Source organism: Balaenoptera musculus, chromosome Y (genome assembly GCF_009873245.2).
Source record: "Balaenoptera musculus isolate JJ_BM4_2016_0621 chromosome Y, mBalMus1.pri.v3, whole genome shotgun sequence".
Lineage (NCBI taxonomy): Eukaryota > Metazoa > Chordata > Mammalia > Artiodactyla > Balaenopteridae > Balaenoptera > Balaenoptera musculus.
In genome coordinates, this window is record NC_045807.1 from 613,457 (window position 1) to 632,040 (window position 18,584).

Consider the following 18,584-nt stretch of genomic DNA (forward strand, 5'->3'; position numbering starts at 1 on the left):
AGATATCTCTACTGATGTATTTCATTTAATTGTTCTAGTAATTACTGAATAGCAAACCCCCACCACTCATGAGTCCTAATGTCTGTGAAATCTTGGGTACCTGAGAATGACTTATCTGTTATTTTATTTTGAAGAACAAGTTGGTTGGGTATAAAATTCTTAAACTATAGTTTCCTCAGAATTTTTAGACGTTGTTGCATTATCATATGGCAGTGAGCATTTTGTGGTTTATCCTCTAAAAGTTCACTAACATAACTACCATTATGACTTGATGGTTTTTTTCTTTTTACAATGTATTGCCTCATGATTTCAATGATTCCTTTTTAATATTGAGATAAAATTTATATACCATGACAGTCACCCTTTTATAGTGAGTGCACAATTCAGTGGTTTTTAGTAAATTCAGTCATGCAATTATCTTCACCATCTAATTCCAGAATATTTCTATCGCCCTTAAAAGATACCTTTGTCCTCTTTTAAAAAATAAATTTATTTATTTATTTATTTATTTATGGCTGTGTTGGGTCTTCGTTTCTGTGCGAGGGCTTTCTCTAGTTCTGGCAAGCGGGGGCCACTCTTCATCGCGGTGCGCGGGCCTCTCACTATCGCGGCCTCTCTTGCTGCGGAGCACAGGCTCCAGACACGCAGGCTCAGCAGTTGTGGCTCATGGGCCTAGTTGCTCCGTGGCATGTGGGATCTTCCCAGACCAGGGCTCGAACCCGTGTCCCCTGCATTGGTAGGCAGATTCTCAACCACTGCGCCACCAGGGAAGCCCCCCTTTGTACTCTTTTAACAACCCGTCTTCAACTATCTCACAATTAGATTAGGCAATCACTAATTTACTTTTTGTCCTTATAGATATACCTATTCTAGACAGTCCATATACTTATTTCTTGAACTTTCTACGTTCATCCATGATGTGGACTGTATCAATGCTTCTCTTATTTTTATGGCCAAACAAAATTCCAATGTATGGTGATACCACATTTTTAAAGTCAATTCATCTACTAATGAACATTAGGGTTGTTTACATGTTTTGGCTACTAGTATTAAAAATGCTGCTATAATCATCTGTATAAAAACTATTGTGTGGCCATGTTTTAACATTTCCTGGGTATATGCTTAGCAGTAGAATAGCTGGGTCATACGGTAATTCCATGTTTAACTTTCTGAGGAATTGCCAAATTTTTCTGAAGTGGCTACACCATTTTCTTTCCCACCAGCAATTTATGAGATGCAAAATCTCCCCATTCATGCCAACACTTCTTACCTCCCATTTCTTAAAATACCAATCTGAATGTCTGTAGTGGTATCTCACTCTGGTTTTGATTTGTATTCCCCTAATGACTAACAATGTTGAACATCCTTTATATGCTTATGTTTTTTCCTTTGGAGAAATGTCTACTCAAGTTCTCTGCCCATTTTTTAAATTAGGTTATTTGTCTTTTTATTACTGAGTTGTAAAAGGTTAATATCCTTGATTCCTAGACCCTTACATACAGGCTTTACAAATATTTTCTCCAATTCTGAGTTATCTTTTCACTTTCTTGACACTGTCTTTGAAACAAGAACATTTCAAATTTGGGGCCGTTCTCTGTATTTATTTTTTGTTTTGCTGCTTGTGCTTTTTGGTGCCAAACCTTAGAAGCCACTATCATTAATAATCCAAGTTTAAGAATACTTACACCTATGTTTTCTTCTCAGAATTTTAGCTCTTACATTTAAGTCTTGAGTTAATTTTTGTATGTTTTGAGATAGTGGCCCAACTTCATTATTTACAACACGTAGACATCTAGCTATCCCAGTATCATTTGTTGAAGAGACTATTTTTTTCTCCCCATTGAACTATCTTTTATTTTTTTTCTGGCCTCACCACGCAGCTTGCGGTATCTTAGTTCCCCGACCAGGGATCAAACCCCGGCACTTGGCAGTGAGAGTGCAGAGTCCTAACCAATGGACCCCCAGGGAAGTCCCCCCATTGAACTATCTTGAAACCTATGTGAAAAATCAGAGTATCAATCAATGGCCAGAAATGTACGGGTTTATGTCTGCACTGCCAATTCTCTTCCATTGATATATATGTCTGTCCTTATACCAATACTGCTCAGTCTTGATTACTGCAGGTTTTTTGTTTATATGGGAAGGTCAATTTCTCCTTTATTTTTAAAACTTTAGCTAGATAATAGAATTCTTGGGTGACCGTCTTTGTTCCTTCAACATATTGACTATATTATCCCATTGCCTTCTAGCCTCCATGTTTCCTAATGAGAAAACCACCATTACTCTTTTTGAGGAAAGATCATTTGTATGTGATGAGCCAATTCTGTCTAGATTTCAAGGTTTACTGTCTTTTAACTATTTAAAAAGTTCACTGAATTTTTCTGTATTTGGGTTTTATCTCCTAGTTTCTGTCTCCTGTGTCTATCAATTTTCTCCATAATCATGTTTAATTCTATTTTTTCAGCCATTTCATTTTTGCAATTTTCTAAAGCCTGATCAAAAGATTCCTGAATAAATTATTTATTTTTATTCTTATTGTTGCTTTCACAGTGGCTTTTTTTTTTTTTTGCCAATTAGTTTACTTTTATTAAAAGAGTAATCCATGTACGTGGTATAAAATTCAAACAGTACATCAGTGAAAAGTGAGACAGAATGCCACACAGTTAAGGAGAAAGAAAGACAACTTGTTAAGAATCTCTGTGGATAGAGAAGATGAAAAAAAGTGCAGTTGCACTGGAGCAGTGGAGGCTGTAGAATGTAGAAAATTATCATTATCATAAAGCTGGGCCATGATGATGATATACCTGATCACACTGGAGACATATAAATGCCTACTATCTCTGCCCCCAAAATGTGTGCAGTAAATTTTACTGTGCTATGCTCAAAGACACAAGGGAAAAAGACTTATATTCAGAGTTAATGGAAACAGTCTGAACTCCGCATTTACACTAAAACTTGAGTGCAAAGACCCTGGTTATCTCTATGATCTGCTGATTTAAGATAACCAAGTTATTTAAATCAGCAGCTAGATAATGGAACTAGCCAACAAAGTGAAACCCCATTAATGTAAGGAATATATCTAAAAGCTGAAGTCAGAAAGATCAGACACCTATCCAGGCATTCTACTAACAATTATTATGACTATGACATGTGCTATAAGCAAAACTATGTCTAATTATGTCCAGGGTGATTAAAAAAATTAAGCTCAATGAAGAAAACCAGCATTCCATAAGGAGTAGTGAGCAGAATGTAAAACAGTGATATTAAATTTCTAATCAATCTAAAATCTACATAAATTAGTTGTTTATGCTCTTGTACATGACTACTTTAGTTCAAGGTGTTACACTAATATAATTCCAGAAGCAAAAGTGAATTTATTTTTAAAAATACAATTATTACTCCAAAGGGAAAAGAGACATTGGTGTGGGAAAAAGTAAGTGCAAAAGTGACTGCATTATAAAGACAGAAGATTTTTTTCCAAACTGAAACCCTTTCAAGTTTTGGTGGTAATTCTAATAAGGGAAGTAACAGCCTAATTACATCCTTCACGATTTCATATAGTTCAGTCCTATTCTTTGCAGCCTTTATCTTTCTATTACAACCTTATGTAGAAATGAATCTTTACTTTTGTATCATTTCACTTTCCTTAATTACAGCTTATCTTATAGGAACCACAGTAAAACAATATTGCAAATAGGCTTATGCGATTTATCTTAACATTATATAAATGTAAGTCAAGAAAACATCACCCTAATGTAAGTTAGGAAAGACAGCCTTCAAAAACACCTTTGGACAATCACTGTACCCCAAGACTTACAGGAAATCATTAGGTAGTCCTCACAGTTGCCTTTGTCATCATCTTGCTGGTCCACAGGGATCCCGTTGGCATCTATGACTGCTTCAGAGGCACAATCTGCTACCAATACTTCTTCTGAAACTACATCAGTTGTCAGAGGATCAGTGATGATTTCTGCTTCAACTACACTATCATGAATGTGTTCAACGTGTCCAATGTCAGACACGTGTATGGATTCACTTGTCAAGACGTGTTCTGGCATAGACATTGAGGCTGAAGTAATATCAGAAGCTAAAACATCATCTGGGACTGTGCAATGTGCTAAAGAAACTTCTTCGGTTACATCTGAGGTAATAAGCACTTGCTCTGGAATGATGACATTTTCAGACACATCTGCTTCTTCTAAGATATCTGAGCACTGAACATCCTCAATAACAACATCCTCAATAACATCTTGGATTACAACTGAGTCTGGGTCATCAGGAACAAAGTTATGTACAGTTATATCTGAATCCACAACATCTGAAACAAAAACCGTTTCTTGAACTTCCACAACAATTTGATCACCATCCATGTGTGTAGCATCAGTTCCTTAAAAAACAAAAATTAAAACAACAAAGTTCAGGTAGGCACGAATGGCTATCTTAAATGATGTAAATGTTCTTTAATTTCCACCAGAAGAACAGACTATATCCTTGGCTTTCTCAAACATTAAAATAGCTTTAAGAAATATAGAGGGAATCTATTTGATTCATATAAGAAACAAAAGATTTTAACACAAGCACAGTTTTATTCAATCCTAACCAATTAACATGTAAAGAAATACTAGAAAAACAAAAAATGCAGGGCAGTCACAAAAGAAAAATATTCATTAAAAAAACACACAAAACATTGAAGTTCCCAGGCAACCAAAATAAAATGTTAAGCCATATTATGAAATTAAGCAAGTAACACAAGTTCAGAAAACTAATGAACCATTTTCCCTCCTGTCTGTTCCATTTCTTTTCTTTCCCCCCCCAACTCATTCAACACAGTTTTCTACTTTTAATCATTCATATATATTTCTTTTCTTCCCTTCCTTTAAAAAATTTCATTGTCTCACCCTATTCTGGTATAATACTCCACCATTATTCTTTATCTAATGTCTGGAAATTTAGAAATTATCCTCTAAATTTATCCTCTGAATTTGGCATATAAAAGGATTTGGGCATCAGTGAAAAGCGAGATAGAATGCTACACGGTTAAGGAGAAAGAAAGACAACTTGTTAAGAATCTCTGTGGATAGAGAAGATGAAAAATAGTGCAGCTGCCCTGGAGCAGTGGAGGTTGAGGTTAGTTGCTGTGCAGCCTGACCAAGTTCACCAGGGTATTTTGCCTCCACCTAGCCTCTTCCTGAGCTCGTACACTCCATCTCCAAGGCAGTTCCTCAGAATATAAGAAACCCAACTCACTCCATTCTGCAATTAAGGTAGAGCGGTGAATCAACTGGAGCCCCTTGAGATTAAATGACTTCACCAAGATCACACAGTTGCTTGCACAGCACATGTACTGAATGAATGCCATGAGTGGGAAAAGAAGTAAAATATCCTCACCAAAAACATAAAATAAAACAAATCTGGTATCTTGGCTCTTGGTCCAGTAAAAAGCAATCATGGAAGTCTTAACTACAATGCTACTTGGCTGATTAGTGTCCCTGGTCATGACTCAGAGAAGCTGAATTTAAGCAGATGCCTAACCCAATGACTATGTGTCAATGAGCAGGCCCTCCAAGAAACAAACAGATTCTTCAACAAACAAAAATGATCAACAAGGGCCAAAGAATAATAAAGCTGCAGGGAGTCTTTAAACCAGTTAATACCCACTTTCATTATATATAGAAACAATAACGAGAAAATGCCTCCTTTAATTTCTATAAAACTTCAACAAAAGGCTTAGTAATAATTTGTCTTCAATGTCTCTAATAATTGACATCAAGCAATAGATGACTTTAAGCTGCATCTTAAGAACATACTTATGAAAGCACTTAGTGGCAACAGCACTGATTAAAAGGTCTAAATCACAGAGCACAGTTTAGACACATTCATTTTGTAACCTTGGGCAAGTCATTTAACCTCTGAATTTTGGTTGCCTCATCAGTAAAATGAGGACAGTAATATCTGTCATGCATACCTCACAGGACTGTTGTGATGATCAAATGGCAATGTAAGGAAAGTGTTCTGAAAAACTGTAATGAGAGGTTTCATTATTATTAGGACATATAAAAATGGAGGACCTCGTAAATTAAGTGACTTGTTCATAGACAGACAAACAACATAGTGTTAATAAATAGGACTAAAATGCAAAAGCCCTTCATTCTACCCCTTGACCCATGCCCAGCCTCGCTTGTGGCTTTAACCTAGTAAATCCTATGTGTTTTTCTCCAAGGAACTTACAGTCTCTCTTTCAAGAACATTAATTATACTTCAATATGTTCAAGTATCCAAAGATGTATTTACCATTATCAAACAGAAATTACCACGAGTCAAGACTATCCCAAATTGTTTAAGACACACACACACATACATACACACACAGGATTTAGAAAGCATATTAAAAATCCTCATGTTTCTTGGTAAAATTAATTACTGTTGCTTTAATATATGGCAATATGATCATATAAAATTCAATGAGTAAAATTCTTAAAATTTTAACTTATAAGAATAGCTGTGTAAATCACTTTACAATATTATGTACTTAGAACCATCTGTAAATGTCAATACTTTTTTTCCCACTGTTACAACTTCATGAATGTAATTTTCCTTGAGCAGTTGGAGGAATGAAGCAAGATTCCATCTGCCTGATGCAGAAGGCTCCTTTCAGAAAGCCTTTTGAGAATCAGGGCTGTATAAGTAGGACACTATCAAAACACAGGACTTCAGGTTTATACTTTACCTCCTGGGCATCAAAGAACAGAGAAATGACATCATCCATGTGTTATTTTAGAATGAGTACTCTGTTGGTGCAGGTAGTGAAAGAAAGAAACTAACTTTGAGGAAAATAATTTAATATTAATAAGTTAAGAATGAGATTATAGTGCTTGGGCTAAGTGGGAGAACTGGCATGAAGAGCAGTGTGGTATACAGCCTCCCCAGCCCATTTACTCCACCCTACCCTTCTTGAAAAATGTCCATGCCACAATGGCTGGAATTGTGAATACATCACATTATGGCTAATGCCATAAATACTTTTCAGATATAATTAAAGTTATGAACCTTAAATAGGGTGATTTTACTAGATAAACATAAACCCTTAAAGCAAAGAAATTTCTTAGGCTGGCATTAGAGAGTTGAAGCAGAATGTTAAGTATGAGACAGATTCAATGCCCTATTGCTTTGGATGGGGCAGGGTGGGGAGCACATGAAAAGCAAGTGAAGGAACACAAGTAGCTGCGCGGAGCAAAGGCCAGCCAGCAAGGAAACGGGCACCTCAGCCCTACAACTGTAAGGAAGTGAATTTAGCCAACCACCTGAATTAGCTTGGAATCGGTTTCACCCCAGAAGCTCCAGAAAGGAACAACACCCTGATGACACCTTGATTTCAGCCACATGAAATCCAAACCAAATAGCACAGCTATGCCATGAAAGACTTCTGATGTATGGAAACCATGAGACGAAGAATTTTACTATGTTATACAGCTACGTTTGTTTAATGTTTGGCAGAGCAATAGTAACAGAAATGAATACAGATTTTTGGTACCAGAGAGTGGAGTGCTGCTGTACAAATACCTACAAATGTGAAATGGTTTTGATACTCCCTTGAATAGTCCAGTAATGGAAATATGGATGTTAACAACTCATGCTAGTGAGAACTCAGAAGGAAGAAACAACCAAAGCAGAAAAATTTTACATGGATTTACAGAATACCTAAGTCACCATGTACAGACAGTTAATACAAATCTAGACTTTAAGGACACTGCTAGTAAAGGCTCAAAAGATAGTGAGAAACATGTTATTCAAAACTGAAGGAAGGAATAACCTGTTACATTGCGACAAGTAGCTTAGCAAAATTGTATCCTGCGGTTATATGGAAAATGTAACTTGTAACAGTTAACTCAGATATTTAGCTCAGGAGATTTTAGCTGAGTGTTGATGATGTGACTTGGTTTGTTCTTGCTGCTTATGGTAAATTCAAGAAAAGAAAGATAAATTGTGGAAGAACCAATAAATAAAAAGGTAGCAGGACTTAACAACTGGGGAAATTCTCAGCTTCAACAGATGACAAAGAGAAAAAAGTAGTTAAAATTGGGGTGATTTGCTGTCAGTAAAGAACCTTTTAGAGGAAAAGCAGTTTGTGACTCTACAACTCTTCCCTATAATCTCAGACAAAGCAAAAAGTCTGAGAATTCAGTCATATAATGTTTTTCTAAGGCTGTAAACAGTGTGCCTCACAGATACCTTAATCAAAGTAGGATGCGTCTAAAGAGCTTAGGGCGTTGTCCTGCAACCATCTCAGCAGAAGTCAAAAAGAAGAGGGATTATCTTAGAAGGATATGTAGATGGATCTCTTTTCTAATAAGGTAAATGCCCATGACACAGAGAGGAGATTCACAAAATTCTTTAAAAATTACACCATCAGAATCAATACTAGTTTGGATTGCTAGCTCCAGAAAAGAATGAAGCCCTGCCAACACTCTGAAACTCAACACAAGGACCAAGTTAAGCCACACTGTAGCTGAACTTCTGACCTACAAATCTGTGAGGTAACAAACTGATGTATTTTAGGTCGCTCAATTTGTGGAAATGCATTACTGCAACAAAAGAAAACCAGTAACAGCAGAAATAAACAAAAAACACTTTCAAAGACAGAACTAATAGGACTTAGTAAACTGAGAAAAATTAAAATAAAGATAAGTTTTTGATACTGATGGTATTACTGACAAGACTGAGTTGGCAACGAGATTTCTGAGAGGAAAACAAGATACCTAAGTATAAATCAATACAGATCTAGCAATACATCCTCTTGATAACTCCAAATTTGGCAGATGGAAAGTGGAACAACCCAAGAAATAGATATACCTATTCCATCAAAAAATGAGTTTGGCTCTTGTGGCTGTAATTCAAGTTCATCTTCATCCATGGCCTTTGATTCTCATTAGTTACAGCTCCTAAACCAGGAAATAAAGTATATCAAACATTAATTTTTTCATATCACATACTTAAAATGTCATCATGATATTTACACTTCTGAAATGGTCACATTTCTTGATTTATCAAAACCTATCAATGTAAAATAAAGTGAACTTAATGATTTCCAATTATATTTGGGTAGCTGTATCATAAGAAAGAGTTAAATCAAGCAGGTTGACAGTGTTTTGGGGTTTTTCTCTTTGTTTTATTTAGAGTATACTCTACATAAAGTGAAGAAATTTTTTTCCTTTTTTAAACTGAGGAATAGTTGATGTGCATTTGCTATATAAGTTCCAGTGATTCACAATTTTTGAAGGTTATATTCTATTTATAGTTATTATAAAACACTGGCTATGTTTCCTGTGTACAATATATCCTTGTAGCTTATTTATTTTATACATACTACTTTTTAACCTCTTGATTCCCTACCTTATTTTGCTCCTTCCCTCTCCCCTCTGGTAACCACTAGTTTGTTCTCTGTATCTGTGAGTCTGTTTCTTTTCTGCTGTATTTCATTAGTTTCTTTTACTAAAGTGCATAAATCTTAAGTGTTTAGCTTAATAAATTTATATTTCGGTAAATCTGTATTAGCATTACTCAGAATAAGACATAAAACATTTTTTGTACCCCAGAAAACTCCCTCTAGCCTCCTTTCCATAAACAGCCATGACTCTTTAAGGTTCAACTTTAACACATTTTGTGGAATACTGAGGGAATTCCAGAAAGATTTTTATTACATCTTTAAATTTAATATAGTCTACAATTTCTTACCAATAAATTACAAAATGGTAAAAATTCAAAATTCATTACAATGGTAAACCTTCTTAAGATTTCTATATAACTTACAGTGACCTCCCTTAACTGACCTTCTGGTTGCAGAAATAATTCTCAAAGTATATGTATATTCTCCAGGCCACAAATAACTTGGTACCAGCTGAAAGGTTAAAAAATAAATTCATCTTTACACAATAAAATCAAAGTCCCATCTACAGGATGTCTGAAACCACAAGCAAGAGTTTGTCTCTGTCTCTCCTGGTGACCAAAACAATAACACACAAACATGAAAGCTGAAGGTCATCGACGAAATACAGCCTAGGGTAGAAAAAATAGCCAGTTTAAAAAAAAAAAAAAGTTAAAATACAAGAATACAAAGAACCTAGTACATGCCTAAAAAGCAAGTGAGGAGATAGAGGGAGCAGAAAGGGGAGGTTTATTAGGGGCCATGATTTACTTATGTTGCAAGTACCACACAAACTTCCTAATTGGTTTTCCTATCGCCACTTTCTAATTCACCTTCAACAGTGCTATCACATACAGTTTCTTTAATCTCTATCATTTTTGCTGACAACATATAAATTGTTACTATTAAGACTGCAAGTAATGTAGTGCACCGACTATATTTTTCTCTCTTTTGCGGCCTTGATCCTGGAGGGACTGCCTACTGACAGCAATAGTCTCCCCGTGAGTGCACCTTTGATATACAAACCAACCAATCAAAGCCCACACCCCTAACCACCAAATTTACTAAGCCAAGATTCTCCTTACTCTAAAATAACCCAGGGCCACATTCCAAACAACTAGGGACAGTTCTTATACTAGGGACAGAGGCCACTAAAATTGTTCAAACTATCCAATCCTAAACTTAGTATACCTATTCTTCCTTGCCCGTTCCTTCCCTATAGAATCCCAGTAACTCTGTACTATGGCATCTCCTCTTCTCCTCTGCTTTCTTACCCTATGTGGTCCGTCATGGAACGGCATGCCTCTCTCCTCTTATACATGTGAGTATAAACTTCTTCCTTTTCTAAAACATGCTTTAAATGATGTTAGACCTCAATTCAAAACATGTTAATGACTCCCTACTGATTCTCCAAATAAAATCTTACCTCCTTGGCCTACATGCCTCCAAGATCTGGTTCTGACAACCTTTCCATTATTCTCATAATTTCCCTTCAATTCATCTTCCCTTTCTTTCTACCACTACCCCAATCTCTGTTTCTGTCTCTCTCATCAGCCAAATCGTTGGTTTCAGATTTCTTCTATGTGAATGACCTTTACGTGTCATCCCTGCACTAATTTATCCCCTACATGTCCTTCTTCACGAAAATACTAAAAACAACTACTTTCTCTGCTGCTGAATTTCCATACCACTTTATCCCTTTCTTCTTTTTTTTTTAAGCATACGTCATGGTAATTTATATCTCTTTTTTTAAAAAAATTAATTTATTTATTTATTTAATTTTTGGCTGCATTGGGTCTTCGTTGCACACAGGCTTTCTCTAGTTGCAGTGAGCAGGGGGTACCCTTCGTTGCAGTGTGCAGGCTTCTCCTGTTGTGGAGCACAGGCTCTAGGTGCACAGCCTTCAAGCAGCTGCAGCGCATGGGCTCAGTAGTTGTGGCTCACGGGCTCTAGAGCACAGGGTCAGTAGTTGTGGTGCACGGGCTTAGCTGCTCCGTGGCATGTGGGATCTTCCCCGACCAGGGCTTGAACCCGTGTCCCCTGCATTGGCAGGCGGATTCTTAACCACTGCCCCACCAGGGAAGTCCCTATATATCTCTTATTAATGTTTGATATTTACATAGTGTCTAAGGAACTATGCAAGTAAGAAACTCAGTTGTAATTTATACTATAAAAAAATTAATTTCCAACATGCCAGCCCTAAGACATCCAATTCATTTTCAAAATATAATGTATTTTATGACATTTATTCAAAATGCTTCAAATGAAAAGGTTATGATAGGTACAGTAATATTTTTTCAACTATAAAAAAATGGAAAAGATAGTTCCTCTAAATAAGTTGTCACTGCTTCCTCTTCCCAAAACTTTCTAGCTTGTACTTCTTTTTCCTTTTTCAATATGTGACTATAAAAGGATAAATGAGAAAATATCTTATGAGAATAAAAAATAAAATGATGTCTTATTTAAGGTATTTTAAAGTCTCCTTATAGAAATCAATCTCATTACCTCTAATAAAAGTTGAACTTGTATTCATTATGGTGCAATAAGACTTTTCTACTATCCTCACTCCAAAGAACACTGATTGAGACAATCATCCATGGATGAGTGAGCTTTTGTGGAAGTTCAAGAGTCAGTGGAGAAATTCCAGGACTCCCTTCAGCAAAAAATCTGAAATTGGATGCACTGGAGCAGGTAAGAAGAATGGTTTCACTTTACTCACATCCCCCAAGGCAGCACAGCTCAGTGCCAAGAGAGTCCTTCTTGGCCTGTGAATGAGGACCCAGCTAACCCAATGGTGCAGAATATTGTCAAAGAGATCCACTTTGTTTGCCACATCCAGAATACTGAGGTGTGGCTATAGGACTAGGGGCTGGAGAGCAGCTATGAGAACAGTAGCCAGGGTTCTTGCAGGGCATCAAAGGAACATGATCCTCCTGCTTCACAACTCTATCAGAAAACCCACCCACGAGCTGCTGGGGACCCCCTGCTTGTTCCACCCACACACCTGCCTTACCCATACACACTCTCATCCTATGGCTGGCTCTCTGTGTGTCTTGCCAACAGTACCAAGAGCAGGCTTGACTCAATGGGATTGCGAGAAACCACGCAAATTAGGATATTCAGCACCACCCTGGGTAAAGGAAACGCGAGGCTCTCAGCACCCATGCTGGCTTTGCAGAATGGGAATAAGGCATACAATCTAAGGATTCCCTCAAAAGAGTGAGCAAAAAGGATGGAACAGGCATGTCCATAGAAAAGGTATTAGAAAGCCTCAGAATTCCTCATAGGGATGAAAGAAGGTATTTCTTTGCTGAGGACAGTTAAGTAAAGACTAGAGAAGTGACTGCTTCTTTTACTGCAAAGAAAATGACACAAGACTTCAAGGAATTTGAAAAATGAAGGACACACCGCACCACCAATGGAACACAGTAACTTTCCAGTAACCAACTCCAAAGACATGGAGATCTGCAATGTGCCATAAAGAATTCAAGTTATTTTATGAAAGCTCAGAAAACTAAAAGAAAACCCAGAGACACAATTCAAGAAAACAATGAAAGAAATACATAAACAAAATAAGTTTAAAAGCAAGACAGAGATCATAAAAGAGAACCAAACAGAAATTCTGAAAGAATACAGTGAAATGAAATGGAAAAAAAATGAAATAGAGAGCATCAACAACAAACTGGATAAAGCAGAAGAAAAAAATCTGATAACAAGTCCTTTGATATAAACCAGTTAGAGGTTAAAAAAAAGAAAAAAGAATGAAAAAGGAGAGAGAGCATACCTTAACTGTGAGATACCGTTAAAGAAAACAACCTACATATTACTGACGTCCCAGAAAATGAGGACAGAGACAAGGAGAAACAATGGCTTTAAGGAAAGAATGTCTTCCCCAAACTGTAGAGGATTTGGATATATCCCCTGAATTTCAACCTAAAAGAATCTTCTCTAAGACACATAATTAAACTGTCTAGGGACTCCTTAACTGGCGAAGTGGTTAAGAATCCACCTGCCAATGCAGCGGACACAGGTGCAATCCCTTGTCTGGGAAGATCCCACATGCCAAATAGGTGGCATTTTTCCCCATAGGAAATCCACCTATAGCTTGATGGTGGTTCCCTTATGAAAGAACTTTTTTCTCTTGCTGCTTTTAAAATTCTCTATTTCTTTTTGATTTTAGACAGTTTATTTTTTTTAATAAATTTGTTTATTTTTGGTTGTGTTGGGTCTTCGTTGCTGCACGCCGGCTTTCTCTAGTTGAGGCGAGCAGGGGCTACTCTTTGTTGCAGTGTGTGGGTTTCTCATTGCAGTGGCTTCTCTTATTGCAGAGCAGGGACTCTAGGCACGTGGGCTTCAGTAGTTGCAGCATGTGGGCTCAATAGTTGTGGCTCACAGGCTCTGGAGCACAGGCTCAGTAGTTGTGGCATGCAGGCTTAGTTGCTCTGCGGCACGTGGGATCTTCCTGTATCAGGGCTCGAACCAGTGTCCCCTGAACTGGCAGTCAGATTCTCAACCACTGTGCAACCAGGGAAGCCCCTTTCCTTCATTTCTGAAGGACATATAGGACAATAATAAATTGTTCTATAAATTAAAAGACAAAAAGTATTAGAAACAATGTTAGCTACCATTTGTTGCTAGATATATGAGAAAAGTAAATTGTGACAACAGAAACAAAGTGTGAAGAGTAAAAGGATAGGGTTTTTGTATGCAATCAACATTTTAAGTTGTTATCAGCTTAAAACTGATCATTATGTGCATAAGATAATTTATGGAAACCAAAGCAAAAACCTACAGTAGATACACAAAACATAAAAGAAGAGAAGCAAAGCTTACCACTATGAAAACTAGTCAGTTCCCAAAGGAAAACAGCAAAAGAAGAAGGAAGGAAAAAAGGAACTACTAGTCATTCAGGAAACAGTAAGAGAGAATTAGTAAGTCTCTAAGTATCATTAACCACCCTAAACATAAATGCACAGAATTTTCTAATCAAAAGACAGAGTGTGGTTAGATGGATTTAAAAAAAAAAAAAAGACAAGACTCAACTACCAACTATATGTTGCCTAAAGGACACTCACTGCAGCAGTAAAGAAAAACACAGGCTCAAAGTGAAGGCATGGATAAAGATAATCCTTTCAAGTGGAAATGAAAAGAGAGCAGCAGTAGCTACAAATATCACACAAAATCAACTGTACATCAAAAATGGTACAGAAAGTTATATAATGATAAAGGATCAATTCATCAAAAGATATATCAAATCAAAAATATGTATGCAACCAACATTGGACCCTACATTGGCCCACTTAAGTATAGTAACCAAATACTGACAAATCTGAAGGGAGAAATAATATTACAACAATAGGAGGAAGCTTCAACAGAGCAACTTTTAACAACAGACAGATCATCCAAACAGAAAATCTAAAAGGAAACATTAGAATTGAACTATACATTAGACCAAATGGACCTAAAAGACATATATAGAACATTTCATCCAACAGCAACAGAATACCCATTCTTCTCACACGCACTCAGAATATCTTTCAAGATAGATTATTATATAGGTCATAAACCTTAAACTTAAGAAGAATGAAATTATCAAGTATCTTTTCCTGCAACAATGGTATGAAATGAGAAATCGGTACCAGGAAGAAAGCTGGAAACTAACTGAACAAAAAACTCTGAATTAATTTGTCCAAGAAGAAATCATACAAAAATTTAAAAAATATTCTGAAGCAAAAATGGAAACAAAATGCAAACATACCAAAACTTAGATGCGGCAAAATGATGATAAACAGCTACATGAAGAAAAAAGATCTCAAATAAACAACCTAATATTACCCCTCAAGGAACTATAAAAAGAACAAACTAAGCCCAAAGTTGGCAGAAAGAAACAAAAAACAGAGCAGAAATAAATGAAATAGAGACCAGAAAACAACAGAAATGATAAAGTGAAGAGCTGTGTTTTTAATGAGGTAAACAAAACTGACAAACCTTTAGCTAGACTAAAAAAAAAAAAGTCAAATAAATAATATCTGAAATTAAAGGAGACATTACCACTGACACTAGAGAAATACAATCTTTAAGAACAATCACATGCCAACAAACTGGATAACCTACAAAAAAATGGATACAGTCCTAGAAACGTATTTCCTAACAAGACTGAATCAGGAAAAAAATAGAAAATCTAACAGATCAATAATAACGAAGAAGACTGAATCAGTAAATAAAACCTTCCAACACAGAAAAGCCAAGGACCAAATGGTTTGGTAACATTTAAAGAAGGATTAACACTAAGCCAATCCCTTTCAAACACTTCAAGAAGCTGAAGAAAAGGAAACAATACCAAGCTCATTTTATGATATTAAAGCTATACAAGAACAGTCCAAAAAAGGAAAACTACTATCCCTGACGAATATAAACGTAAAACTTCACAATAAAATTGTAGTAAACTGAATTCAACAGCACATTAGAAGAATTACCACATTAACAAAATGAAGAATAAAAATCCTATGTAACAAGTCCACAACTAATGTAAGCATCTACTCTATGTTCAGACACAAGAGTGCTCACAATCACCACTCCCATCAACACAGTACTGAAAGTCCTACCTAGACCAATCAGGCAGGAAAAAGAAAAGGCACTGGAATTAGAAAGGCAAAAGTAAAGCTGCCTCTACCTGCAGATGACACATTTTATATACAGAATATCCTAAAGACTCCATCAAAACACAAATTCAGTAAAGTTTCAGGAATACAAAATAACATACAAAAATCAGTTGAGTTTCTATACACTAACAATATACTATCTGAAAAATAAAGAACACAATCCCATCCACAAAAACATCAAACACTACAAAATACTCAGGAATAAATTTAACCAAGGAAGTGAAAAATTGATCAGTACACTGTAAGTACAAGAGTTGGATGAATGAAATTGAAGACACAAATAAATGGAATGAAATGCTGTGTTCACAGGTAAGAAAAATTAATATTGTAAAATGCCAACACTACCCAAAGCTATCCATAGTCTCAATGCATTAAAATTCCAATGGTATTTTTCACAGCAATAGGAAAAACAATCCTAAAATTCATGTGAAATCACAAAAGAATCAAGAGTCCAGAAATAAACCTATGTAAATACACTCAATAACTTAAAAGGACGTTAGAAACAGTCAATAGGGAAAGAATGGTCTCTTCAACAGTGTTGAGAAAGTTGGATAATCACACGCAAATTATGAAACTAGACTTCTATCTTATACACCATTCACAAAAATTAACTTCAAATGGACTAAGACTTCAGACCTGAAACCATAAAACTCCTAGGAAAAGATAGAGAAGAAAAGCTCCTTGACACTGGTCTTTGCAACAATTTTTTGAATATGACACAAAAAGCAATCTATCTGTTAGAGTCATCACTTAGTAGCTGTTAAATGGCTAGTATGAAAAAAGAGATGATTAAGTGTTGGTGAGGACGTGAAGAAAAGGGAACGCTCCTACACTGTTGGTGGGAATGTAAACCGGTGTGGCCACTAAGGAAAACAGTATGGAGGTTCCTCAAAAAAATTAACAGGACAGCCCCATGGGGACCCCAGTGGGGTCTAAATGCCCAGTGAGCTCAGCATGTGCCCAGAGGGTGCCCAAGGACAGAGACCCAGGCCTGGAGATAGCATGTGCAACTCTGTCTGCAGGCTAGAGAGGGTGTGCACCCCAGCTGACCTCCGCATAGCCATCTGGGAGAAGGGGAGGGGAGAGAAGCCTTTAACACTCTGACATTAAACCAAAGAGGCCTCACTTAGCCAAAGTTACTATTTTACCCTGAAATTGAGTGTCCTACAACTGAAAAACAAGGAGTAACCTTAATGGACCAATGTACTACTCTACTCTACTGGGAGTGCGAACTTGAGCACCACATTATGTCAATTATACGGATAAAAAAGGAACCACATTTTCAGAAAACAGAAAGTTGGAGACAAGATGGCAGAGTAGAAAGACTTGAACTCACCCCCTCTCACAAAAACACCAAAATCAGAACTAACTGCTGAACAACCATCAATAAAAAAGGCTGGAACCTACCAAAAAAAAATCTACATCCAAAGACATAAAGAAGCCATAATGACGTGGGAAGAGGGGTGCATTCACGATAAAATCAAATCCAATACCCGCTAGGTGGGCAACCCACAAACTGCAAAATAATTATATCACAGAGGTTCTCCTACAGGAGAGTAATGACCCCCACATCAAGCTCCCCAGCCCACGGGTCTGACATTGGAAGGAGGACCCCCCCCAGAGTATTTGGCTTTGAAGGCCAGTGGGGCTTGATTGCAGGAGCTCCACAGGACTGGGGGAAACAGAAACTCCACTCTGGGAGGATGTACACAAGGTCTCATGTGCACCAGGACCCAGGAAAAAGACAGTGACTTCATAGGATCCTGGGTCAGACTAAGCCGCTGATCTTGGAGAGTCTCTTGGGGAGGTGAGAGCGACTGTGACTCACTGTGGAGACAAGGACACTGGTGGCAGAGGTACCAGAAAGTACTCATTGGTGTGAGCTCTCCTGGAGGCTGCATTTTGACACAAGACCTGGCCCCACCCAACAGCCTGTAGGCTCCAGTGTTGGGATGCCTCAGGCCAAACAACAAACAGGGTGGGAATACAGCACCACCCATCAGCAGACAAGCTGCCTAAAATCTTCCTGAGTCCACAGCCACTTCTAAACACACCCCTTGACATGGTCTTGCCTACCAGAGGGACAAGATCCAATGCCACACACCAGAGAGCAGGCACCAGTACCCCCAACAGGAGGCCTGTAAAAGCCTCTTAGACCAACTTCACCCACCAGGGAGCAGACACTGGAAGCAAGAGAAACTACAATCCTGCAGCCTGAGGAACAGAAACCACAAACACAGAAAGTTATAAAATGAGACAGCAGAGGAATATGTTCCAGGTGAAGGAAAAAGTGTAAACTCCATAAAAACACCTAAGTGAAGTGGAGATAGGCAACCTACCTGAAAAAGCATTCAGAGTAATGAGATAAAGATGACCCAAGATCTCAGAAAAAGAATGGAGGCAGAGACCAAGAAGATACAAAAAATGCTTTACGATCAGTTACAATATATAGAAGACAAACAAACAGAGATAAACAATACAATAGGTGCTTCCCTGGTGGC

General features: G+C 37.2%; 1 protein-coding gene across 5 annotated transcripts in view; it reads right to left on the reverse strand.

The window, feature by feature from the left end:
- Window positions 1-18,584, reverse strand: part of LOC118889453 (zinc finger X-chromosomal protein-like) — a 63,477-nt gene that overhangs the window by 11,625 nt on the left and 33,268 nt on the right. For 4 of the 5 annotated variants that reach the window (XM_036841213.1, XM_036841216.1, XM_036841214.1 and 1 more), the window contains 2 exons: window positions 8,851-8,939; window positions 3,818-4,387 (listed from right to left, as the gene is read on the reverse strand). In XM_036841213.1, coding sequence (XP_036697108.1) covers window positions 3,818-4,387; window positions 8,851-8,911 — 631 coding nt within the window. In that variant the 5' untranslated portion in view covers window positions 8,912-8,939. Of the gene's footprint in view, window positions 1-3,817; window positions 4,388-5,965; window positions 6,021-8,850; window positions 8,940-18,584 lie in introns of all 5 variants that reach the window. The other variant, XM_036841217.1, reaches the window with a different exon arrangement.